General features: G+C 45.1%; 1 protein-coding gene across 4 annotated transcripts in view; it reads left to right on the forward strand.

The window, feature by feature from the left end:
• Positions 1 to 166: 166 nt before the first annotated feature.
• Positions 167 to 26472, forward strand: part of LOC117605651 (uncharacterized) — a 39557-nt gene continuing 13251 nt past the window's right edge. For all 4 annotated transcript variants that reach the window (XR_004581761.2, XR_004581762.2, XR_004581763.2 and 1 more), the window contains exon 1: positions 167 to 1938. Coding sequence is in view for 1 of the 4 variants with exons in the window: in XM_034327200.2 (XP_034183091.1) it covers positions 1845 to 1938 (94 nt within the window). In the remaining 3 variants the exon portion in view is untranslated. The remainder of the gene's footprint in view (positions 1939 to 26472) is intronic.

Raw genomic sequence — 26472 nt, forward strand, 5'->3', positions numbered from 1 at the left:
CAGAGGAAGGGCAAGAGGAAAGGAGAAGGAAAGCGGCGTGGCAAAGGGAGGGAGGCAAAGAGGAGAGAATACACGAGAGGTAGGCTCGGCCGATTCGAGAAGGCTGGCAGGCTGTTAGACAAGAGTAAGAAAGCGAGGGAGCATATTGGATGGCAGGCAGACTGGCCGGTCGTACTGTATAGTTAACAGAGCTCCCAAGTAAATCGGCAGCAGATGTGGCCAGTTAGCTCGGTGCTGTGTTCTCGTTCGGATCACAGAGTCGTATGGATTTCGATGCACCGAACGAATTGCCAGTCGATAGCAGCGACAACGATCGGTCGCCGATACCGGAGTAAAGCTTGATAGGCTTCGAAGCCGCGGTGACAAGTCGTGGCGAGGCAGGATAAAGCGTTGATCGCGAAGGCACCGACACGACGTTACGGACAAACGACAGGAACAGGAACAGCAACAGCAATAGCAACAGAGCACGGTTGTCCCAGGGCGATAGCAAGAGAGAAGAGGAGAAGAAATCGAATGGAACAGTCGGTCGCGCGCCAGCACCAAGAACGCAGTGACCGTCGTACCTGTCCGTCGGTGGCCGAAGACTTGCCCGACTTGCCCGATCGAGACTCGGGTAGTGATGTGGCAACGTTGCTGGTGGCTCGCGAGCGGAGGAGTCAGTCGTCGCTCGGCTGTTCCATGTTAGTTTGTGTCTGACAGTGCAGTGTCGTTGCCATATAATCGCGAGGGCCCGTCAGGGCCCACGAGTTACGCGAATAACAACCGCGATTCTTAAACGCGGTCACGATGACATATTTAAGAAGATTAGGAACGATCAGTACGACGAGTATCGCAGGTATAATCGACGCAGAGACACACAGTACGTTGATACGATAGGCCGTTCGCATTTGTTGTATCGTTGTAAAAAATAGCCCATGGGAGAGAAGAGAATTTAAGAGAGTTTTGTCGCGTTCATTCGCGGGATGGTAACGGTGACGAAGAAGCGTAATCGCGCGGTGTGCCGCGTTTATTCGAACTCGTCGCCGCGACGGTTTCACAATTTGCAAGCTAGATAAAAAGGAGAGGCTTTCTTTTTCGAACAGCAGTTCCTAAATAATGTGCGCGCATTCTACGCGTACTACTCGAACGTCGAGAAACGAATGAGTGCGTGAGTCGTGACAACATCGTGTCGGAGTGTACGGAGAGAGAATCTGTCTTTCTCCTATCCGTGTAGAGGCCGTGGTTGGACTTTACGCCGCCGTACACGCTTCTCTCCTCCTCCTCTTCCTCCCCCCCTTCTCTCACCGGTTGAGGACTATTTCTTTCTCCCTCTCTCCCCCTGAAGGCCAATTTATCTATCCCGTCGGCCGTACGTCTGTCGCAGTCTACCATTCCGTCTGAGAGCTAGCAGAGTTTTCACTGGCGCGACACACGGCACGCGCGCACGTACGACACGTAAACGAAACCGACTGTCGAGCTACGCGAATCGGGAGTGTCAAAGATCCGAGGAAAAATCACGGGCATGGGAACAGTGTGTGCCGTGGACTGAAAAAACAGTGCGCGACCATCCCGCGTTACCGTCCGGAGGATCTTGCATTTTCATCCGGTGTGCTCGTGTGTGTCCCTTAACACCAAACGAGGAAGAGAGGTTAAGTTAGGCTAGGACTCGCGTCACCCCCCGGCAGTCACTTATCCTTGTCTAGCTCGTTTCTTCTCCCACCTCTCTTTCTCTTTCTCGCTCTTTCTCTGCTGCAAACACGAAGAGGAACGCAACACGAAAGCCAGAGATCGACTACAGACACACACGCACACCACCGCAACGCATACACTCGCAGGACAATTGGGGAAAGAGGAGGAAAACACAAATGCCGATCGCCGGTGGAATTCTGGTCGCTGGAACCGCGGCTCATTGCCTGTCTTCCGCCGCTGGTATGCTTCGATTCCTCGCTAGACTTTCAGGTTAGCATGCAAAATCATCATCTCTTATCCGTTGACAAAACTCGAAACACGCGGGCGTCGTCGATCTTTTTCTATTCGCTGGAAAAAGGGAGAAACGAGAAAGCGTGACATCGTGTACTGTCAGAGGTAGAATTGTTAACAGAGAATTCTCTTATTGCCCGAACTGTAGTTTGACGGATCGAACGAACGGAACGGTGTCTCTGTTCCTGTTCGTTTTTCAATTGTTTCACGCGACGTTTCGTTCATCTCCATTTTTCTACTGATAGGCCAATGCCTTCTCTAGAGTATCGACGACGCGCGGCGTTGACCTTTTTTTCTTCCGTCCCCGCAAAATTTCCTCGCTATTAGCTTCGGTCGCGTCTAGCCGCGTCGCCGGATCCGCCGCCGGGGAATCCGTGCGGTTTCGATTCCCAGACTTTCGAGTCAGTGCACCGCTACTGCTAGCTGTTAAATGGAAGCGTACAGCGGACGACGTAGACAGAATAAGAGGAACAAAAACGAGAGACGGCCTCTAACGCGGGTATTATACGAGTTCGCCTGTATTCCGTGTGTAGAGGATTGACGTATCGACTCGGATTTCCATAGTGTTAACATTCCCCCGCTTCCCCTTTCTAATCTGTATCTTCGATCCTTATCATCGGCTAACCGGCACCCCCTCTTTTTTTCAGACTGATACACTTTTTTTTTTCTTCAGCAATTTTCCGTCCCAGATCGCCGGTGGTTTTTCTTTGAACACCACAGTGAAAGCGATCGTGAAATAGGTTATTTTCTCTGTCACTGATGCACTTCTCGTGTGTACATTTTCCTATTAGCATTGGATGTAGTCAATAGCCGCGCTTTCTTATTAACCTTATCTCGGGATGGTTCTTGGCAAACAGGAAGGAAGTATGTATTAAAGAATTCTTGATTATCGGATCGATTAGTCATTCGCGTCGATTACACATGGGATTATACGGTGACAAAAATCAGTCATGATTTATAAGGAAACACCAACGAATTCGATTAAGTCTTATCCGACACCGGTTTCTTCAATGAAAATTGTCCAAGACCCCCCATACTTAAGACGAATTTCAGATACAACCTTGATCGCGTTGCACTTTTATCGAGACGTAGAATGAAATTTAACACGATATTGTAATCCGTTGGTAAAAAGAGAAAAATTTCGTGGTTGAAGCAACGGTGATGGTAATTATTTGAAATGACGGCAATCCGTGACCACGTAGCGAGAATCAGTGTACTCTCTTGACACGTCGCAACACCGATTCTTCTCACACCGGTGTTAATTAACGTCCAAATGATCGCTATTGTCGTTGCTTTCGCAACAAGCGCTGCGAAACGAGCTTCGTCCGAGGAGACGAATCAACCGACTTTGTTTCCACGAAATTGTTTCTGGTTTTAATGAATTCTTGAATTATTTTCAACGGATATTGCAAAAAATTTGGTTTAAAATTAAAACTGGTTAATTTAATTAAGGGAATAGGCAATTTGCTGGTTATCGAGTTTCCATACACGCTCGACTCTTTGCTTTACTAAATACTCAGCAGGTAGTAGAAAGCAACGCGGGTAATAACAGTGATAATAACACTAATCGGTGAGATTACTTAGTAGCTGAACGCCTGCTTCGAACGACCGCGAGTAAAGCTAGCTTAAATCGTTTCGGTCGTTCGATTAATCGTTCCCATTTAACACGGTGTCGTTTCTACGATCCTATCCTTTTCTTGAAATTGCTTTTTGCAGTGCCAAACCACGGATACGTAATCGTATAATTGTATTATTAATTAAATAATAGAGAGACTAGTTTCGCGTTGATTGAACGAACAAGGAGAACCTCTCATTCTCTGTTGTAGATTAATTGATCGACCAATGAATGAGTAACCTCTACGCAAAAATCAGCCGCGAATACATCAAAATATAAATAGAAGTGTCTGAGAGGTGCGTAGACGCCACGGTACAAACGTACACAGAAACACGCATGGATAACAGAGAATTTACTAACGGCGCTCGTGGAACACGGAGGGTCGGAGTCGCGATCGGTAGACGATGACAAAAATATTTCTAACAAATGTCTCTTTCTACAATTCCGTTCGTTGCTTCTTGTACACTGTAGAGTTTCAGGTGTGGTCTCGATCGATTTTTTTATTTTTTGTATCATACGTAAAAATAACGACGTACCTCGAATTCAGTTCGATTATTCTCTCGAGCCGCTCACCTATCGAGCTGTTTAATTTTCCAACTCGACAAACTCGACACATAACACATCGCGGCTAATTAACCGACTGCCATGTATAATTCATGTGCTATTTGCTAATGGGGACAGAAATATAGTCGAACGGTTTATGCCACGAAATTTCATGCACCGTTCTGTGCATTGTTTCAATAAAAGCTCACCTGTCTGCAGCCGTTCGACCGGAACCATGAATCATATCGACGAAACGTGAGCATTTCCGCGATTTCACGCTAATCGACGAGCGATTTGATCTACCGAGATACGGGAGTTATGAATCAAACAGGCGCGTCGCGACGCGACGCCTCGAATCGAGTACGTAATTAGAAACGTAAAAGAAATTGAATAGCACTGCTAACAATATAGGATGGAAAATTTATCCTTAATTTTTAAAGCACAGTGCGATGATTGTTTTGAAGAAAGTTTGTCGTATTTTCATGAATTTCCACGTTGACCGTTGCTCTTTGATGATTCTACGCCCGATATTCCGCCCAGACGGCGGATACGTAAACCTCCACGAAAATAAATTTTGCGGAGTATTGCCGGTTCATTCTAAGGCGCATAGAATGATAGCTATTTCCGTTAAGGAGAAAAAAACCGGTGGGACACTGTCTGTCTCCGTGGCTTCTAAAGATAAAGCGTCTTCTGCAAGCGATTTAACAAGAAAATCAGTCTGCTCCCTATGCATCTCTTCGCGATCCTTATTCGATTCGATCCGATTTTCTTCTCGACAAAAATAACAAAGAATCGACCAGGGAATAGAGTGGAGGGGAAAAAAAAAGAACATATGATTGTTCGGTTTCATTCGGAAACTATCGAAGGCTAGAAAATAGCAAACGCGGATGTTGACTCATTGCCACTCTCACTTTTTGCCGCAATTTGCATCGGATCTCTTCCACATAACATATTCGCTCGCTCGACGGACGTAGAAAAAAATGCAAAGCAAACGTATATACATCCATAAAAAATTTTGAGTTTCCAATATTTTTGAACGAACCTACATTTATTTTTACATTTACAAAATTATACTGCAATAAGTTCTTATTGGAAATAACAGGAAAATGATCATTTTTATTAGATTAAATAAGAGATTGAGTATGAAACATGTAGGTTGCCACGTACACTGTGCAAAAATCCATGGGAATCGTGCAGCTATGTCGTTGGAATTTCACCGTTTAATAAAAGTCATCCTGTGCGCTGGTATCCGGCAGCGGTGTGCTGCATTCAGTCGTCGACCGAACGGTTACCGATGCCCATTCAATACTCTTCATTGGAAAACTCTCAATCACTTTAATAACGTTTAGAATTTCAAACAGTATTGATTATTCGAAGTGAAAAATTCTTCAAATTGGATTTCAAATCGAAAAATCAATATAATCGGCCTTGTTTTCGATTTGGAAAATCAGGAAAAAATAGTTGGGAACTGTTTGTAAGAAAACATTAAAAGGCGACCGATTCGTCCATCTCTCGGACAATGATGTTTCTGCTTCTCTCTTGGAAGTCGGTGCACAATACCGATGTAACGCCTATTTCTAAATAGACGAACCGGGCGTGGGACTGTCGATACAACAATGAGTACCGTTATTATTAGGTTTCCTGGACAAACAACGGCCACCAGTCGGATCGTAGCCTGAACCTCTTTCGCGTTAAATCGCTCGATTCGTTTGTGTTTGCGACAGGCTTATTGCACGGCGAACCTTCGCTTCTTGTTTGTCAAAGTTTCTACCGGGGTTTCTTAGGTCGAAGATTTCCGAAACAGGTGGTCACGAAACTCGAAATGGGATGCCTTAGGTAGAAACCTTGCCATTGTGCTTTGATTCGGTGTTGTCATAATTAACGTTTTCGTGGTTGGGACAAAAAGAAAGACGGATGATTTATTTTTTTATTATCAACGTTGAAAAGGAAAGCGTGAAATTTTCCTGACAATAGGAAAAAAAAAAAAAAATTCCTATGATTTCGCTTGACATGGAACGCGTGTTAATTGTTACACGGCTTCCGATCGCCAGTTTTCTACTCGTTCTCCATTGTTCTGGTATTCACGAGGTGAAAGGGCGATTTTGGCGTCCGTTAACGAGGATACTACTTCTATGACTATGCTGGACATGCGTCCGGGTATATCGTGTCCGATCTGGGATGGTGAAAATCGTCGGTAGACTGCGTCGCATACGCGACTGTCTACCTGCTTGCCAAACAGCAGCTCGTAAAATCTTGGTGAAAACCGTGTTAAGGTTTGCTTGTCTGGATGAATTTCGAAAAGAATATTTTCTTCATTAGTGCCTTTATTTTAGGACTCGTAGATTTTCTGAAGTTAAACCGAAGTCAAAATTAATTTTCGAAGCTAATAAACAGACTAGAATAATTATTGTATGGTGTATAGCAAAAGGGTGAATTTTTAATTTGTAAAAGTAACGCTGAAAATGAATTCAGTTTCAACTTTGTACATTTTATCAAGTTGTTCAAATCGGAAGAGAACATTCTTCGTGGACAATCTTCCATGAATATTAACGCTTCCTCTTCGACGATTTTGCCGCAGCTCTTCGATTTACGTCCGGTGTGGCACGTGAAAGGACGATCAATTATTCGGGCGCGCGACACAAATGTTATTCGGTGCATCGTGTGGCAATTTACCACCTGTGTCTAACCATTCTCGTTCTTTCCTAGATTACTTTTCCTGGACACCTGTGAGTTTTCTATCACTCATTAGGCTCGTTTTCTTCCTCTATATAATTATTCAGGATGCAAAATAATATGAAAGTTTATTGGACGAGAAAATTAAATTTGAATTTTCATTTAATAGGTATTCTATGCAATTAAATTTGCGCCTAGATACACACCTGGACCTCGAAAGGTCAACATTTAATCACGAAGGATTAACATTTAAAATCGCGACAATTAGAGAGACTAGTTTCTTCTAAACGATCAAATAAACGCTCACTTTAACGCTAAAGTATAGAGGTAGCTGTTCGATTCCCAACGGCAGGTGAAAGGACGATCGATCACTGCAGCTTAGTCACGAGGTGCTGCTAATGATTATCGATTAGACATCGATAACGTACCGCCATCTTATCAACATCACTATCTAGACAAAGTTTTGCAACCGCTTCTGCTAATTTCTATCCCTCTTCGAAATTAACTTTCTCTGTTATCAAAGGTCAAAAAATTTAACAGATCGAATTCTATTCTTCCTTCAATTCGATATTATACCATCGTATAACCCGTATTGAATTGAATCTGGTGTTGAAGCGTTATCACAGCTCACTGCATCAGGAGCAGTAGGCCGCTGCATTGCGACCACTGCAGCACTGCTCCGAAGGGTATAAAAGCGGCGGGTGGTTGCGGAAGCGTCCGGCTTTCGTGGAAATAAAGTTTCGTGCAGCAGTAGTGCATCGGCGAGGTTAAGAGCGACGATATATCGTCGCGGCCTGATTTCAACGCGGCACGAAAACTGCCGTTTTCTAAGCCAGACCGCTTCCTCTCGGTAGGAAATCTGTTCTTTCAGTCACCTCCCCTTCCACCTTCTCCCACGCGCGTTTACATTGATTCTACAGGGTGTTGCTGAATTATTATGCTTGGTGTATCAATATTTATAACAACGATTTGTTGGATAATCTTTTAATAGGTATATATTAATTATACAATAGGGGCGTAGAGTATATTCAACTTGTTTCCACGAATTCTGCTATGCTGACCAACTATAATTCAGCAACACTCTCTATATAACGGCGCTTCTATGCAACCGCGTGCATACGAACACCTGCAGCGCGAAGTTATGCAAATTCAGATGGTTTTGTGTGGAAAGTTGGTGTGTGTCTTTGGTTCGATGCCAGCAGACGATCCGATCGGTGGCGGCCCATCGAAGCACGGGGCACGAACGAGCCCCCGTTTCATTTTTTTCTCCTACCCAAACGGCCCCGCTAATGCTAAATTACCTTTCGCGATCACGAAAGCCTCTGTGTCCGAACGGCCATGCCGCGCCATACAACGCCGTATAACGCCATTATCGAGCGTTCTTCGGCTACGTACGATCTCTTTGACTCACGGTGGGCCAACCATTATTACCGAGGTGATAAATTGTCCAGAAAATTATGCCCCTGAGCACGTGAAAATTTGCTGTAATTTACCGTACGAGTTAGACATCCTTTTCTTTCAAAAGATCGATCTTTTCAACGGGTCTAGCTGCGAATTTCGTCTCGTGTCTCGTGTTTGCATGTATGTGTAAAATAGCCGTTTGGCAGAGATTTGAATAAAATGATGCAAAATTTCGAATGCGCTTTTGTCGGTGGATAATTTTGCATCACGCGAATTGGATTTAGAGATTGCGTTAGTTTTTATTATATCTATTTCTAAAAATAGAATGGTACGTGATGGTAGGCTGGAACGCGAGCGACAGATCGTCGATCGTTGGTCGCGATAGGCTCTCGTGGAATGTTAGCAGAATGAATTTGCATGGAGTGTGCATTCGCTTTCCCCGGTCGATTCGCGGGGCCCTAGATGCGCAGTCTGTGAAAAATTGACTGAAACGGCCTTCAGAATGCATCGACGTGCGATCTAGCCGATGAGTTTCTCGTGATTTTTTTAATTTCGTAGCTAAAACACGCATCGCGCGATGTATAGCTGCACTCTGGGGTTCAAGGTGCAGAAGGGACGGACGGGTTGCATTGCACCCGAGAGAACCATGCTAATTAAGTCGTTTCCAGCACGTCTAATTGCATCATGCTGGGCTAATGAGACGATGCTTTACCTGACAGCTGATATGCCCGAAATTTCGTTCCGAAAAAGTCTTAAACAATGAAGACTTTTGTAAGAGAGGATGCCATTGCAATTTCTCGAGTTACCTATCTAAATGAATTAAATCTTCAAAATCTCTAGTTCCATTAATAACGAAATCTTCCATTATCTACAGTGTTTCAAAAATAATTAAATTCAAAGATTGAAATTGCGTGTACCGGCGCGTAGTTATGGAGAAATGGTCGGCAAACGTGTGCTCGGGGCTTAAGTGCACATGTAAGATCCTGATAAGGGGCAATTATCTGTCGAAATGATAAGAACGAGCGCGTAATAATGCTGCACGGTTCGTAGCAGAACGTTTAATGAGTTACTAACGACTCGAACTCCGTTTCGTGCGGAAATTAATAAGCCAGTATCGATACGTTTCTCGGAGATTACGGTGCTTAATGAGATTACAACGCGAGCCGGTCGCATGATCGAGATCGAGGATTTCGCAGGGTCGAGGGAAAAGGGCTGGCCTCGACCGCCTGCTTGGGATAATTACGTCGGCGGTTTCTTTTGTTGACTTTTAAAATTGGGAGCTTCGGGAACGTGTATATGCTGTTTGGAACCACCTATTCTTTCGATGGTTAACGTGATTGAGTTGCTTCGAAAGATGATCGTTCATTTTCAAAGAAACTTTTACGGTATAATAAAAATCAGAAAAATTGTTCGATCGAACGATCAAGTTTGCCGTGTATCGTTCGATCTTCGAACGGATCGGCACGGTGATCGTCGACGTAGGTTGAAACCGACTCGATGAGAGTGTCAGTGCCCTTATTTTCCCCGGTTTTAAGTAGCATTCTATTTACGCCCCGGCGGGCAGTTTTTAGTTGCCACGTGTCCCTGTATAGGTGAAGCGCGTGAAACAGAAGGATAAGGCGAGAAGACGGACAGACAGACGGTAAGAGAGTAACAGCTTGAAAGAAGGAAAACGGGCACGAGAGAGAAAGGAGACGGATAACTCTTACGAGCGTCTCGCGTCTACGAGCGTATCCCGCCTTGCCGGCGCGTATCCAGGAAGTGACGTCAGCCGACGACGTTCTTATGAATTAATTTGCGGAAATCAAGCCTCCCACCTACCCCTTTCTCCCTGTCTCGCCGCGTACAGATCCTAATCCTTACGGTTGCGCAATCCTAATATCGCCTACACGGCAAACGGTGCACGCTGTTAAACGCTTTTCTAGTCTCGGATAAATAGGTGTCGGATAGAATCGTTCGTTTGTCTTTGCCTTCTTTTTTTCCACAATTGTTTATCGGACAATTTTTCTCAAAAAATTACAGCATCGCCTAGGCTTCCTCTACGAGTCGTCCGGAAAAAAGATTTTACATGGCAAATGTAACCGAGTCGGTCGCGATGAGAAGCTCCAAGTTCTCAACGTCGATGACTGTGTGTTCACCCACGTAGCTTACCGATGAACAATGCCTGAAACTCGACGGCATCCGCGATCATCCTGCCGGTCGCTATTTTAGGAACATTACCGAACACCACGCGTGGACCTCGGTATCCGAAAATCCTGATCTCAGAGATGCCTCTGCTCGTTCAAGTTACTGGTCATCGCTCCGTTAGTGAATCGATAGCTTGTTCGAGAGCAGAGGTTGACGTTCGCTAGTCACTCCTACGCTCGCGTTCCTCCTCGAAGCACCGATCGACGCGACGTGCCAACGCGAGAAACGTGCAATTAGTAGATCTAGTCTTCCACTGCGTCGATCTTCATCGGAAATTGAAACTTCCACAGTGGTGTCTTTAATTTTCGAACGAAACGAGCTACTCCTAAGGACACCCACGTGCCTGAATCCCTGCACCAAAGTGCGCAACGGTTTACCCGTTGGACACCTACGTCCATCGGGATCTTTACGTTCCACGATCCATTCGTTGGACACCTACGTCCTACAACTGGAACGATCTACTCTGCTTCGACGCGTTTAAATCTGCTTGCAAAATCGAAGGAGCGGTCTATTATCGAGCTGAAAGGCTGCTCGTTGTCGAGTTTTTAGCATGGTCGTGGTACGATCCGATTCCATTCAACGATACTATGCCAGGCAAACGGGCCAGCACCAGCTGGGTCAATGGGTGCCGTCTCTGCTCGGATATAGATATTTTGTCCGGCGCATAACAAGCCGCTTGACGTGCAAAGATGGCCCTTAGCGCTCGGCCAAGGGGATGCCAATGCAGTTTAGGATAACATGACGAAGATCGGTAGCATGAGGCAGACGGAGAACACGGAACAGAGGAGGAGAGCCAGGTGTTTCGTGGGGTACCATAGAACGGAACCACCCCCTGCCTATGTTCTCTCCTTGCCAAGAAAGACCGCACGTTCCCTTTACTTATACTGGGCGTCTCGTGCAAATGGTTCCAGTTGGAACTCTGAAACGTTGAAAGATGGAGCAGAATTGCATTAGATAAAATTAAACAGCGTTAGGTGGAGCATGACGTGACGAGGTGTCGGCTCTGTAGGTAAATGAAGTCATTTCTAAGATTTTCAGGTCATCTTCGTAGCTTGGCCCAATTGCACGAGACACTCTGTATACCTTTTGCTTCTGCTTCCTCTACGCACCCTTTTTCCCTCCTTTCTCCCTTCTTTCTCCTTGGCGCGTCTCTCTTCCGTACCCTCTTGTCCCCTTTGCGCCGACCGCCCACCCTGTGCCCCTCTCTCTCTCGCTCTCTAGTTTCGACTGCTGCTCGTTATACCGGGTGTCGCGTGGCGAATCGCGCCCTTCTGCCGGGTAAACAGGACAGAATAGACTGTTTGCTCGTCGTTTCGTCTCGAGGTTGTTCGCTCTCTATCTCGGTGGTCGCGTTTTTATTCAGCTTCGTTCAGAAGGGAAAGAACACCTTCGCCTGCAGGTCCGTGCGCGACTCTATGGGAAGTTGAGGTATTCGAACACCTCATCAATGGGAGGTTAGCTTGAGAAATCTTTAAATTCTCACTTGAATGTCGTTGAACGTCCTTTGTAGAGGGACCATACCGAGACGAAAGGACCCTCTGTTGCCTAATTTCTCGCGATTCTGAACGCTTAGATTAACAAAACGTATCTTCTGAAGTAACCTTTGCGATTCTATGACTATGGCTCTCGTGTGACCCACTCAAATTCGAATGAATTTTTCAATCTTCAATAGTTGAAACTTTTGATAAACGAAATACTGTCTTTTGAAATGTCGGCTTATTTTCTTGAAAGAATGCACCGGTTCATAAGGAGCGTCCGATGTCCGTTTCAGTAACCGGTGAACGAAGTGAGCCGTGTTGTATGTAGCCCGAGCCAGGGCTGTTATTGATCAGCGGATAGCTCGAACGGCGATCGAAGCGTGGAACAAGCACGCTCGAACAAGCAACAAAGGCGAAATCGATATTCGCTGGTGTGGCTGTGGCGCGCGATCGATCGAAGCCACCCGGTATAGGAAACGAAGCGACGAACACCCAGGAGTAGAGTCCTAGTGCCTCGAGCCCTGTAATATTATACCGGCGGACTCCCATGTGCACCACCGGTTTGCGTTTCTGCCTGCGTGCGTAAGAGATAGCAATGCGCTCCTCCTCGACTTTGACTTGGTTCGCGTCGCGGCTCGTTTCTCCTCCCCCAGCTTCCTCTTCGTCAATCCACTAATAAAGATCGTCACCGACGAATTCAATTTTTTTCTTTTTATCGGTACCAAATAGTATTTGCTTGCATCGATTCATCTCGATTCCGCTCTCACCTCGTTTGATCCTCTCCAGATCGCTCCGGCTGCTCCGAAATTCGATCGGCGGAGAGGCTCGTGGCATCAGGCGACACCAAACGGCGCTGGTTAAATTGCCGGTGAAATTAGCATGCCTAGCGGCACACGTCCGATCAACGATGATATCATCCTGTTTTATTGCAAGCGCCTGACCTATTGCACCTTGGCGCCGTTATTGTCCAGACCCCGTTTAACCGAGCAATTTGCACCTCCTTTACACCTTCAAATATGACGAATAGCATCTTCCGATCGATGCGCAATTATCCATCCATCGATGCCTTTTCGAGCTGATTCGCGTTTAACGTAATTATCGGCCACGTTCGTCGCTTACACGCGTAAGCGGATTAAATCCCGATTGATCGCGCTCGAACGAGCCTCGTTACCGATCAAAAGCGACTCGATGCTTAATTACTACTTGTTACCCCCCGCTTCTGATTATCCCTCTCTGCTTGCTGTAATAATTTCGTTTTTTCTTCTACGAAAGGGATTCAGCTTGTTAATTTTCGAGATAAATTGAATCGAATTGAATTAGATTGTCGTTTTGCATGGAAGATAAGCTTTTATCGCATCGCACAAGCGCGACGAAGCCATTCATATGCCTTCGAGTTAACACCTTTCCCATCAAACGCAGCGTCCCCTTCGGGAACAAGGTATTTCGGGCTTTCCTGCGGCTTACAGAAGCGTAGATAAACGTTATCTCGTATCGAGTGTCTTTAAATCCGTGGTCGAGCGAGGCCAATTCGAGGACGAGAAATCGCGAGAGATTCTTGATTCCTATAATCGCTCGATTATAGCGGTGCGGATCGATGATGGGCACATTGGATAATTGAGGATGGTTTTCTTATCGCGTATCCCTGCTTCGTTCATCGATGTCCCATTTCTGACTATCTCCTCTGTCTCATTTAATCGAGTAATTTTCCACGGGCTTGGAAACCCAACGGTTATCGTTATCATCCTATTCTAATCGCGAATAGAATTTTTCGAATCTCTGGTCGTAAATGTCCATTTATTCTTCGTGAAATGCGCTGTTCCATGGTGTTTGATTTATCATCATTTTATCGCTTGTATGGACTAGGAAAAGTGCAACTAATTTTAGAATTTGTTGCTACCAAGGGTAATTACAGTTGGCCGTTTTACAAGGTACGATTTTAACGTTATTCGTGGAAGAATGTGAAATATACTGGTACAAATCCGATGTCTACAATTCATGTCGGAATCTCCGGCGGCAAAAGGGTTAAAGCCGCCCAGCGATGCGTTCTCGCTTCGAGTATAAATATCAGCCGGCTATTCCGGTTAACGCAAACTGCAATTGTGGCAACGGTCATTTACGGCCGTCGAATTCTTCCGTCTGCGGTAGAGGATATCCGTCGCGTCGTCGAAACAAGACAAAACTTTTCGACTCTGAAGCAACGTTTATATTCGGGGCAACTTTTCGTCGGTCGATTTTCAAATTAGTCTTTCTTTTTTGCTTTTTCACGCGTTAATAAGCGGGTAGCTGATGGATCGGGAAAATCGTGAGATGATAAAAATGGGCGAGGTCCGAAGAAGGCTATCGATGCCGGTTCCTCGCAGTGGCCGCTAGAAAATTCCAACATTCTTCAGGCTTCCATATCCATTTCGAGTTTAGCGAGAATCGATATTTGGCGTGTGGCCTTCGTGGCCCGGCCAGGGTGTAGGTACGCGTGTGGTTACACTCTTCTTCGTTCTCGTGCACGTTGGATTTTGTTTCTTCGTATCCTACGTGCTCGTAAAACGCGAGGATTAATTTACTGCTACGTACGGCTCGTTACTTGAGAATTTGCTAATCGACTTTCCTCGTTTTTCCGTTTTACGTAAAGCCGAGTTTACACGTTCGTGCAATTTGCACCGACCGAAACGATCGAACCAAATTGATAAACTTGTTCTTTTTCCCGGTCAATATCTTTTCCACTTTTCTCTTCTACATTGTCGGTTGCAATTTACCTCTGTCCTTCGTTTACGTTACGGAGCAACAGAAACGGTGTGCGTGCAACGATAGAGCCAGTTCGTAAATTTTCCTTATCTAAGGGCAAAAATCTGTCGTGCCTATGGCTAATGTAGACATATTTTTATTATTCACCGTGAGCCACGCCGTTGGACAGGGACGAGGTAGTTTAACGGTGGTTGCGTGAACGTCCAGTTCAAAGGAGGATGGATAGCTCATAGATTTCGGTGATCGATAATTTTGAATTTCAAAGAGAAGCGATGCGGTGTTAAGCGCATGAAAATGCATTAGATTTATGAGTCCTTAGATCAGATTCGGTGATTGCACTTTACCTTCGTTCGCGTCTATCGAATTTAATTTTTCATCAAGCTAATAAACTCTTCCTGCCTTTTCTTTTAAAGTTCTGACTTTGGATTACAAATTCTTCCATTTCCATGAACTGTGGTAAATCATTTCGAAACGCGATGCCAGATTATTTTCTATTTTCTATTCGAATCAGCCGGTGCATCGTGAAACGTCCGGAAACACGGTCGTTGCAACGGCACTGCACTGTACGGCAATTTACCTACCAGCGCAGCGGCGTTAGAAGTCTGCGGTGTTTGTTTTGGCGTCTGGCGGTAAAAATGCCCGGATTTCGGGCAGCATCGATCGTGCTGGTGTGCACTGTAGCTTCCACGAGGGCAGACTGCTGCGCTGGCTCCTTCATCTCGTTACATTTATAGACTTACAGAGAAGACTTTCGTACTTTCGAGACACACCAGTCGAGACGCGACTCGTGCACGTTGCGACGCGACTTTACATATTAGTCATCCATATTTTCGATTAATGAAACGGCAGCGCGTAGACGCGACACTGGGGCACACTGTGGTCCACTAAAAATAACTAGGAATATAGTAAAACCGGCGACAGGTATCCCCGGTTGCACACCTATTAACGCAAACTGGGTCAATGGCGTTTCTGCTTGTTTGATTTATGAGCCTGCGGCTTCTGATCGGACTCGGGGATACCCCGTGTGGTTATGCTGACCACCCAACGACAGAACCGATGGGGTGCGAACCCTTTCGACTGAACAGGTTCATTTTACGATTAAAGATCGCATTTCGCCCTTTCGCTGCGTTACTTCAAATTTTCTTCAATTTCTTTTTCGACAGACCCCCCATCGCACACGATGCATTAAATTAGAAGTCAACTATTTATGAGACGCGCATCAGGCCGAACGAGAATCCGATTAAGCCGCATCTATCGAGGGAATTAATCTCGAGACGGTTCTTGGATTAATATACTAATCGGTGGCACACGCGCGCGGATACGAGAAGAAGGCAGACGTTTTAACAAGCTCGTCCTCGGTGAGTCATTGTCAGTCACGGCATACAAAGCATCCTTAGCTCGTGTTCGAAACGAAGAGACCGAGACTGGTCTGTCTCTTGGACGGAATCGACCGGTTGATCATCGATCGAGGGAAGATTAAGCTCGATAGCACAGGGTGAACCGGCCTCATGAATATTAACCCCAGAAAGTACATATAAGCCGTGGAGAGAATCCTTATCGATGTGTATCTTATAATTCCTTCGCAATGACCCGTCCCCATCGGACGATAATGTTAATAACATAGTCGAGGAAATTATGGTTTCGCTTTTCGATTGTCGCGAGCAGAGAATAGACGATAGCGACGATACCGAGTTTGCATCCGTTTACCATAAATTATTCTATTCGCATACGTACAATGTTCTTAAGGGACTAAGATCCTTTCTCTGGCGTCGGCTGTAGACAATACTTTTAACCGGACTTCCAAGAACCTCGTAGACTTGTCTCGATCCACGGTAATTTTCACTGATCTTGTTCAGAAAAGACGATTCGCGTTTGGTTAGAGGGTAGCAAAAAACTTTGGTCAAGGATCGCGGTAGGTATGAAAAGTGTGTTTCGAAAAAGCTCGCGAAAGAGAGAAAGAGAGAAAAGGGGAGCAAGATGGATCCTCTTAAGGACCCTAATCTCTTAAAGACAAGGCAGATTATTCCGCCTCGTTCCGCTCGCTCCAAAGAGTCAAGAGTCGCGGTGGCTCCCTTTAATTTTCCCGCCGTCCAATTATCTCGGCATGGCCGCCACCCCTCGCTGCTAATATCCATCGACCGATCGAAAGTTTCAACGACTTCTCCGACCGGTCTCGATGCTTCTTTTTCCACGCTTAAATCAAGATGAATCTATGTTCTTAAGTATACACCGTATAACATACCTACTGCTCTCCCTTAAATCCCACCCTCCCACGGTACACCGTCCTCGTGGGCCTCTTGTCGGTCGTTTTCAATTAATTGGATTCCAACTACCAGGAGGGCCTGCTACAAGCACCCTCGACAGATTACGTTATTATGCTACAATTATTTCAACGAGAATCGTGGAAATCTACTTTCCTTAACCGGCTGTCCAGGTACCGCCTGGTTTTTCAAGGAAGATTGCTGCTCGTTAGAGCACTGTCCAGAGATGAGTAGTTGGAAGGAATGTGGTTCTATTTTTTTTTTTCTTCTTTTAAAGTTTATTCTACATTTTCAACTTATCAACGCTGTCGTTTCTACCAACCGTACTGTTAGTTTCATCGTCGAAACGTTAGGTTCTTTCGAGGACAACAACAAAAAAATAGAGAAAACGATTCTTCTTTGGCTTTCCCTGTGCATGCGTTACAACTACGAGAGCAAGTGAATGGAGAAAGAAGGGAAGGAGAGTCGATCGGTGCATCGTGATTGTCGGTCCCCACGATTAGCAAGAGAAAAGCACGAAAAGTAGATTAAGGCTATTGAATTGGGTTACTCGCACAATGAGGAATAATAAAGCAGCCACGGTGTACAAAACTGGCCGGACTCTGGCAATCGGCAAATGAAACGGAATAAGAGGATTGGCTGGTCGGTAGTCATCCTGAACAAGATTGGTCAGACTGTAGGGGGTGGCCCTGTGGGGACAAGGGTAGCCCCTAAACGAGATGAGATGGGAAGAAATAAGGAAGATTGCTTTCCTTTCTTTTTCTCTCTCTTACTTTTTTTTCTATACGCCTCTTCTTTTACCTTTGGTTTCTCTCTCTTGTCCCCCTCTCCCCCCTGGTTCTCTTTCTTCTTTGAGTTGTGTGTCCTGCTGGTATGGCATTGTCGCGGGCCCACCACCGTGGAACGGGATGGCGAAGCATAATGCGGTCGTTTGTCAGTTTGCTAGGTCCGTTCGTCTTTGGTTGCGCGATTAGCCGTAGCTTCGAGCCGAGCAAACAACGCCGCCCTTCCACGTGATTTTTCCCTCGACCAATTATTTATCGACGCGACCCTTAACCCACTTGCCTTGATTGACGAGGCTTTTGTACGCCTGTTAATCTTCCATTGCGAGTCACGTCGCGTTTCCATCAGGGCGATTCGACCGGCTGATCTTTGTCCGAGGTGACAGAAATAATGATTGTCAAAATAATTTGGTCGTGATAAAATTATTAAAAGTCGTGCACGGACACGTTTACCAGCGGCACACTGTGCGTACCTTGGATCGAGGAGTCTCGGGTGGCTCGTCAATTTTGCGGCGAAAATTGATCGAGAAATACAACGTGCCCTACCGCCTGCTCCCGGTATGCTTGACAAAAAACCATAATCGTGTGCCGCAGGAGGAACCATCTGCGGCTTCGAAAATCATGATGCGGACCATGTGCCGCCTGCCAACGATACCCTTCCAACCATAAGGGCTCCTCCGTAACCTAGCTGCTCTCGTATATTCGACACACCGTGGAACACGTACACCTACGTGTAGACGTATATGTACACGCACGATGCTTCGGCCAGAAGGGTCAGCTCTTTCGATGCCTTTCAAACCGCGACGAAAAATTGGCGATAATCCTATTTCGTTTTTTACCGCCGCGCCGATCGTTCGTCTGCTTAAACGGCGATCTGAACGTTTCTCATCGATCTTAGGTGAAGTAATTTTCAAGTATATTGAAACAATTTTTCAGTAGGTACTCGATTTTATTCGGGAAAGAATAAAATTTGCATGAGACCTTTATCGCGATGCAACAAAAGAACAGTGTTCTCGTACACCTTACAAATAGCAAATTGTAGGAGACAGGTGCGTTGCGTGGCGCTTTCCTATCCTTGAGCCACGAGATAAGCCGATAGCTTATCGTAGAGATTTAACAGAACGGATACAGGCTAGAAACGGCAAACAAGATAACCCGAATGCCTCCTCGAGGCGTTTGCTCGAAATTGCCGTTTCCTCTCCGTGAAAACCGAGTTTGCCTTTCAATCTAGTACCGTTGCGCACAGGCTCAGCGTGTTGCTAATTAACCCATTTGCATCCTTTTCGTTAATTAAGGGAGCCAGTCAGGAGACGTGTACGATATTGTAGTTTCGAATCGGTGATCGTGCTCACAGGAATTTCGTGTCACCGGGCAGTTTAGTCGCGACGGTGGTGTACACATTTTAGTCTGGGAACACGGCCTCCACGCTGGTATTCTTAATTATGAGTCGATCGAAGCCGAAGCCGACACGAAACCGACCTCTCCGCGACGATAAGCTTGGATTTTTTATGAGATTACCCTCGTAGTGATCGTTTCGGAGTTAAAGGTGGCAGAGGAAAGGTGTCTGGTTAGGGAAGAGAACGAATTCTTTGAATTCCATTCCTTTTTCGGTGTTTGTATGATTTGAACCGTTTCAGTGTAAGAGAGGAAATGAAGAGATAGGTGTAAAACACCTTACATAAGATCGGCAAGATCTCATCGAACCAATTTGACATCCGTTAGAAAGTTTCTCTAATCATCGTTAGAAAACGCGAAGAGAGTCCTTTTCAGGCGAGAGATAAGAGTCCCGATGGTGGTTAGTTGCCGTAGCCGTTCATTATGTCGCAATTCGAAAGAGGCCAGAGAAATTAATACGGCATGAAAGAGGGGCGCCTACAAGCAACCATCTCTATTGTTTCCGTGGGTGCTGGCAGGAATTCTTTTGGTTTTTCAGAAACTCATTGTCTCCATACGAAACAGAGAATCCGTTTTTCCACGGACAATAACACTGTAGCTTTTTTTTTTCTTTCTCCTGTTATTGCCATCGACGCAAAGTCCTAACCCATTGATGGAAATCACGGATTCCGCAAACGGCACTCGCTCCATACTAATCAAGTTCGTCGAAAAAACCTGGATACAATACCAAGCGTATTTTGTCGCCCTACTTTCCGCTGCGCCGAGACGATTGTCGTTTTGTAATATCTGTTGCCGAATATTTGAATCGTGGGTAGGGTCTCTATTTTTGTAGGCTGACGCCTCGTGTATCACCGTGTGACAAGGAAAAGGATGTTAACGTGTCATCGATTCTACTTACGTCATCGCCGATAGGCGACGATGACTCTGTCTATCCTGATTTCTACTCAAACTTGACTAGAGTCTTCGCTTCCGTTCCGTGTCGCTGGCTGATTGCGGTCACCAGTGCTTTGTAACCATTTTCTTTTCGATGACGTATGTACACGTCGGAAGGATCGAGGACGGTTTTCATGATTAGTGTAAAAAGTATATTACACCTTCTTCAACAACTTGTACTATTCGCAGAAGCAAGGCCTCGATTGCTTCAGCACAATAAGCAAGTCCTTTTACTCTCGTTCGACGTACCGCTACGACAGTGTACGTATGGAAGCCTTATTGTTTCCCTTGAACTCGAGAAGGGCCATGCGTGCATTAGTCTCGCTCCTATTTTTCGCAGGAAACTATCATTCTTCGTGCTGTTTAATCATAAATTTTGTCATCTAAATAATTATGACTGTACAAGATACATAATAATAAATGTCTGTACAAGATACACAGGGTGAGTCATCTGTTGTGTCGTATAAATAACATAGCACACACCTGGTGCGTCGTTGGTCTCGAACGCGTTAAATAAAAAATTCATACAAATTGTCCCTACAGTATATCCAACTCGAATTAATTAATCTATGAAAAGGAAGATGTTCGTTCCGCGAACCCAAGGAGGTTATCGAAATCAGAGGATAAGTTCGTCGAAAAGATGGGCAGAGGCAGGGACACCCGGAAGCCTTATTATTCCGTTGGAGTGGCCGATGCCTGGAGCCCTTCGGCACGCATTAGTTGCCCGCCTCGAATTCGGACTACGTATCGTAGTGGCACGACGAGAAGCGACATCGGGCGCGTGTCCAGGCGCAAACGAGCGAGCGTTGCGAAAAACAGGTAATGGCGTTTAAGTGCATTCGGCAGCTGCACGCCATGAATACCCTGTGCACGAGGTGAAGAACATGTGCGAGCCCGTCTTCTTTGGACCCATGCCCGCACACACGAACGGGCCCAGGCTTTGGCCATAGGGCTCCTCGAGCCCTATCAAGTGGAAAAGATACGTCCTGCTCGTCTATCCGGCCCAGTATTATGCTATCGAGAGCTCCACGTTTTTTTATCTCTTCATCGATCGACCTATGCTCAGCACACACATACACGTTTCTATCCGTCTCTCTTCTTCTTACACCTTCCCTTCTCATTCTGATCAACGCGTTGCGACCCTTCATCCCTTCTGGCGAGCCACCTAGCTGCTGCATCTTCGTATGCTCAAGAGCCGTATAATGTTTCCGCCTCTTTTGTATCCAGCTCACGGAAACTTTCGAATATGAGTGCAGTTGGGTTTCTCGTTTAATTTCATTTAAGGAACATATTGAATCGGATAGACACGTATTCAATAGGAAAGCAATCGTATAAGTTACCAGAGTGGGGGGAATTTTTGTGAAATAGGGACTGTTGGTACAGGGAATTGAACTCGAGCCTCCTGAATTCCTTTCATTAAATTCGGGGTCCTGATCGTACAATGGGAAATATATACATAGCAGCAAATTGCTAATTTATGAAACGAATTTGAATATACCAGATCAGACCACCCTTCGGCTCATTAATTTTCAATGGATTTGACTTGAGATTAATTTGACGGGTTCAACGACTAGTTTAGACTCGTTCAAATCCTTTCTTTTTTTTTTTTATAGAACCGGCTTGCGTTTGATGTTTCATTGGAATTTGATTAGAGGGTGCTAGGAAAACACAGACGATTCTTAATGGGACGATAAATGTCCTCTTTGGTTCGTTGGCCGCAAACGATGTTTTCTTTTTTTTTCTCTCTACATCAACGCGCCACAGACCCTTCTTCAACCCTCTCTCGACGCGTCCCTTTTTCTTCTTTATATCTCTCTAGTGGGCCACCTCGTTGATCTTCCTACGGTGAAGAGGCGTGTAAAGCATCCCCTCTTAGGGATAATCTGCGTGATGTATCAGGCTTATCCTATCATCGTCCATAGAACGCGCATCAAACTCGTCTCTTCGATATTAATTGAATCTCAAGTGGATTAATTCAATTTTCCTTTAATATACAGGGTGTCCGCGATAAATTATATTAAGAATATTTGATAAAATCTTTTCATGGTTATTTTTTCAAGTACTTTCTTGTAACCGAGGGGGATCCTTCACTTCTTTCCACTTGATACACAGATCTTCTTAAGCTTTTCTATAGCAGGCCACCTCGTTGATGTCCTTATGGACAAGGATCCTCGGGACACCTTGAATCGTTGGTGGTCGTTGCCCAAGGGAGCAGTATCGTTTTCAATATCCGTTCAGTTTTCGATACTGGTGCATTAAATTTTGCGTAGTCTTTCGAAAGGGAAGATAAAAATTTGGAGAATTAAAGGCTCCGATAAGTTCTCGAATCCCTGATTGCTCACAAATAGTTAATTGCTTATGAAATTAATAACCCAGTTCGACTGGTATAATAAGGAGGAAGATAGGAATCGATTTAAAAATTGAGTAGGGTGTAGGTTTCCTGAAAGATCGTAATCGGCGTACAGAAATTATGACGGACGCGTCGAAAGCTCGTGCCACGGCGTGAAAATTAGTATAATAAACGAGGATACTGATGAGGCTGCCATCGATTTCTGTCGATGGTATCGTGGCGTCTCGGATCCATCCGCCATCTGTCCGAGCCGGCTGTTCCCTTCTCGTTTTCGTATATGAAGAATAGCCATAACCAGTTGGTTATATCTCCTTTCGATTGCTTAATCGTGTTTGTCCTTATTTCGTATAAGTTGAAAAAATAACGTCCGAACGATGTCCATGGGAAGAAACTAAGAAACAGAATGAAGAAATCAAGGGGTGGTGGTGGTGGTATGGGGTGAAGGAGATTTCGAAGCAAAGCGAGAACGGAGCAGCTGCTTGTCTGCTCACCCCCAAAGACGACGGACGAATGCAAATCGGGCCGCGATTCCGTTCAACGTTCCTCCAACATACTACTACTCGTCCTTGCTACGTCCGTAAAGATAATGCAGTCGGCAGAGAGCGAAAGAACGGACGTGGAACACAGAGGGACCGAGAGAGGATAATTAAAAAGCACCACTCGAGGGTATTTAAGCATCGACGACGTTCCTCCCGGTCGACAGCTGAGGGCATCCAGAGACAAGAGGTGCTTGTACGCCCTCTTGAAACGCTCTTCTCGTAGTGCCGCATCATCGAGCCTGTTCAGACACGCGAATGCTTAATTGCACCGATGCTTAATTGTGTCTAGCGCCGGATTCCAAGCAATTTCCGACTCGCGCCAGCCCTTGCGCTCTAGAGTTATTCGGTTAATTAGCTCGTTGGCCGGGCGAAGCATTCTATGAATTTGCAATTTACGAGCCACGAAAATGAAGAAGAGAGATCCATCCCGTTTAGGAGTTACAGAAAGTCAAGAGAAAACGAGTAACGATAGAGAAAAGGAAGAAATAGGGAAGAGGGATAGAATAGAAGGGAGAAATGGGGTCTCCTTGAGCCCTCGCTCCAAAGGGGAGCGAAATTTTGAAAACAGGTTATGGAGGCAAGAGGCGCGTGCCTGCCGACGTGTCCCACGAGTTCGGCAGCTGCGACCGTCTGAATGGGACGTGCCCCAAGCATGTGCGATCCACGCTTTTCTACGGGGGCATATGCGTGTATGGCTCCATGAACCGGTGGCTCGAGCCACCACGGCCAAATCCTACGAAAGATTATGAAAATATACACGATTTCTTTCTCTCTCGTCTGCTCCTTTCGTTTCGCCGGCTATGCATTGTGCGTACTGCACAGGACGTATCGAAGATCGAGGTCCAGCTGAAAGAGAGCCAATTCCTTATGCAAAAATACGAAGCTTTGCTTTTGTGGAAAGTTACCTTCGAACCACTTCAATCGTTCAAATGCAATCAGGAATCTCGATAGTTACGATGGTAAAATGACGTGGCAGGATCTCTATTGCTACCAAGCAAACATTCGTTCACCACGGGACACCCAGGGGAGCAGTTATCCCTAGAGATCCCAATTTCGATTGCTTTATTCGATAGGAGAATCGATTGAAAGCGTGCAACTCTCAAAGATGCCACCTAGAGATCCTGTTGCCACCCTCGCGACCTAACCAGCTGCCCTGAACGTTACGTAGAATTAAACTACCCTGAGAAGAATTTCAATTTTACCTTTTACCTTGGAAAATCTAAAAACATCTAATATCTGGCTCTTCATAAGAAAAAAAGGAGTTTATCGACCCCTGCTCCAGAACATGTTATGAAGAAAGAAGAAAACAGCCCTTGTAGTTGACGGGTGAACGCGTCTGCACGACGAGCCCCTAATTTGTTAAGCGATTCATAGATTCAGAGGCGCGGTCTACTGAAAAGAGAATCCGATCTGGTTCGATCGAAAAGAAGAGGACCAACCCTCTTGCAGAGCGGACAAAATGTATCGAGACAACTAGCTCGGCAACGATTCTCAAATTATAACAAGAAATTTTGGGCGTGTCTCTGGTCACGTGCCTCCTAAAAGCTGCAACCTTAGGGGAGAGAAAGAGAAAAAGAATTTTCCGATGAAGAGATGCCTGCTGCTGCTGCTGCTGGTCCTTCCGGGACCGGTCTGGTATCAGCTGCGCCTCGTTTAAACACGGAAATTCATAAGTCCGAGTATGTTGCGCGAGTGTTTGAAAAAACCCTCCTGTCTATGCTGAAGGGAAGAAGAGGGAAATATCGTGTCTGGGCCAGTCTCGAATCCCTCTAGTCCCTAGTAATCTCCACCCCCGACTGTTGAATTCGAAACAGCTTGGCCAGAACTAGAACCCTTCGATCAATTTTTTTTCTTCGTTGCTTTATCTGATGGAATGAAAATTACTGTTGGTTAATTTTGGTAGAGTCTTTTTTTTTTTATAGAAACAGTCAGGGTTGGTGTGCGAGTGGTAGAGTGCTGATCACCTCCAACACGCATTCGATAGAAATTAGCGATCAGTGAAAATTTTTGCGATGGCAACTGAATACCCTGGAATTAGCTATCTGTCGCTTGGATGACAGGATAGATATCGTTTTTAGAACGTCGTAATATGTATATATGTATAAATTCTTTCCATAGAACGAAAGCGGATACGCGTTTACGCAACTAGTATATCCTTGCAAACAATGCTCCACGCTGATTTTCCCTTTTTTTTTGTATGTGCACCAATGAATATGTCTGTCTATCTGATTTACGAGTTACCCGTCGTCGCGACGCCAGGCTTGTTTATAAAAAGAACCGTAATTACGCGGTTTACATAACGAGCGTGAGATACGAATCGATATTCCCTCGATATTTGAATCCATTAAGTAGCAAATGTTTATTTAACTTCATTTTGATAAGCTTTGTTCATGTTTTCCATTAATTATAACATATATACTTATCAAGTGACGTCCGGTTAATTTTTCTCGCTGGAACTCGCCGCGAGTGCACGCGTACTCGACACTGTCCTCGAGTCGTCAGTTTGTGGTATTAACGCATTGCAGACCGCTGACGACACGATTTGTCGCGTTTATTGACACTTCGCTGCTCTCTGCTAGGACGAGTAAATCAATTTTTCGATAAAATATTATTCGTAACTCGAATTTTCTATCGAACCAATTCTTTAGCCACGACAAAAATGATGATACTTCAAATTCAACGAGGTAGATATCATTGTTTGTCGTGATAAGATTATAAATGTATGACATAAATCCTCTTAAAACAATAGAAGTACTTTTTGAGATTGGAGTGTAAGGAAAGTCGTTTTAGAAATCCAAGCAAAATCAGTTTATTTCTTCGCAATTTTCATTTCCAAATAGGATACAAATGTCAAACATGGTTGCATTCGGTGAGCGCGATCTGCGAACGGTTCAAGAATGTCGCTGATGGAAACATTGCTGTCAGTCTGTGTCCTTTGCGGGCGTTGAAGTCACTAACCCATTGAGAGTGCATAACGAGTCTGACTAGTGACGTGTACTACTTACACAGCTGCTCAGTCTTAAAAACTCTTGTTACACGTAACAAAATTTTGTAATTTTACACACGTAATATTATTAACATTTTTCATAAAATGTTTAGTTTGAAAATGAAAAACTTTCAAAGAGTCCAAGAGATGAGATTCGTGTTAGCTAGGTGACAAAGACAGCTGCATCGCAGCGGCCGGTGACTTAAAGTACGGCCCACGTGGTCTGCTCTTTATAATTGATCATTTCCCTCGTCGACGCGTCGTTAAATGCTTCCAGCTCGCTCTGCTCTTCGTCTTCCTGACGAGATCGTACTCGCCACGAATCGCGAACCGCCTTGAATTTAGGTTATTTTCTAATTGCACGCACTTTACCGTAACTTCCGCTCACCATGATCCATCGTCATCAGAATTTTTTTCAAACATATCATTGTGAAACACAACAGAATTTAATTACTCCATCATTTAACAGTCTTTTCATCCCATTGAAAAAGAAGGCGTTTTTTTTTTTTTTTTCAATCTTTTGTGATACTTTCTATTCCTTTGACTTTTATTCCCGGGCGGAACAATCAAAATTCCAGATTCACGTTCAAAGACACCGTGCAATGAATAGATCCATAGAGAAACGCATTCC

This window comes from Osmia lignaria, chromosome 14 (genome assembly GCF_051020975.1).
Source record: "Osmia lignaria lignaria isolate PbOS001 chromosome 14, iyOsmLign1, whole genome shotgun sequence".
NCBI classification, from domain to species: Eukaryota; Metazoa; Arthropoda; class Insecta; order Hymenoptera; family Megachilidae; genus Osmia; species Osmia lignaria.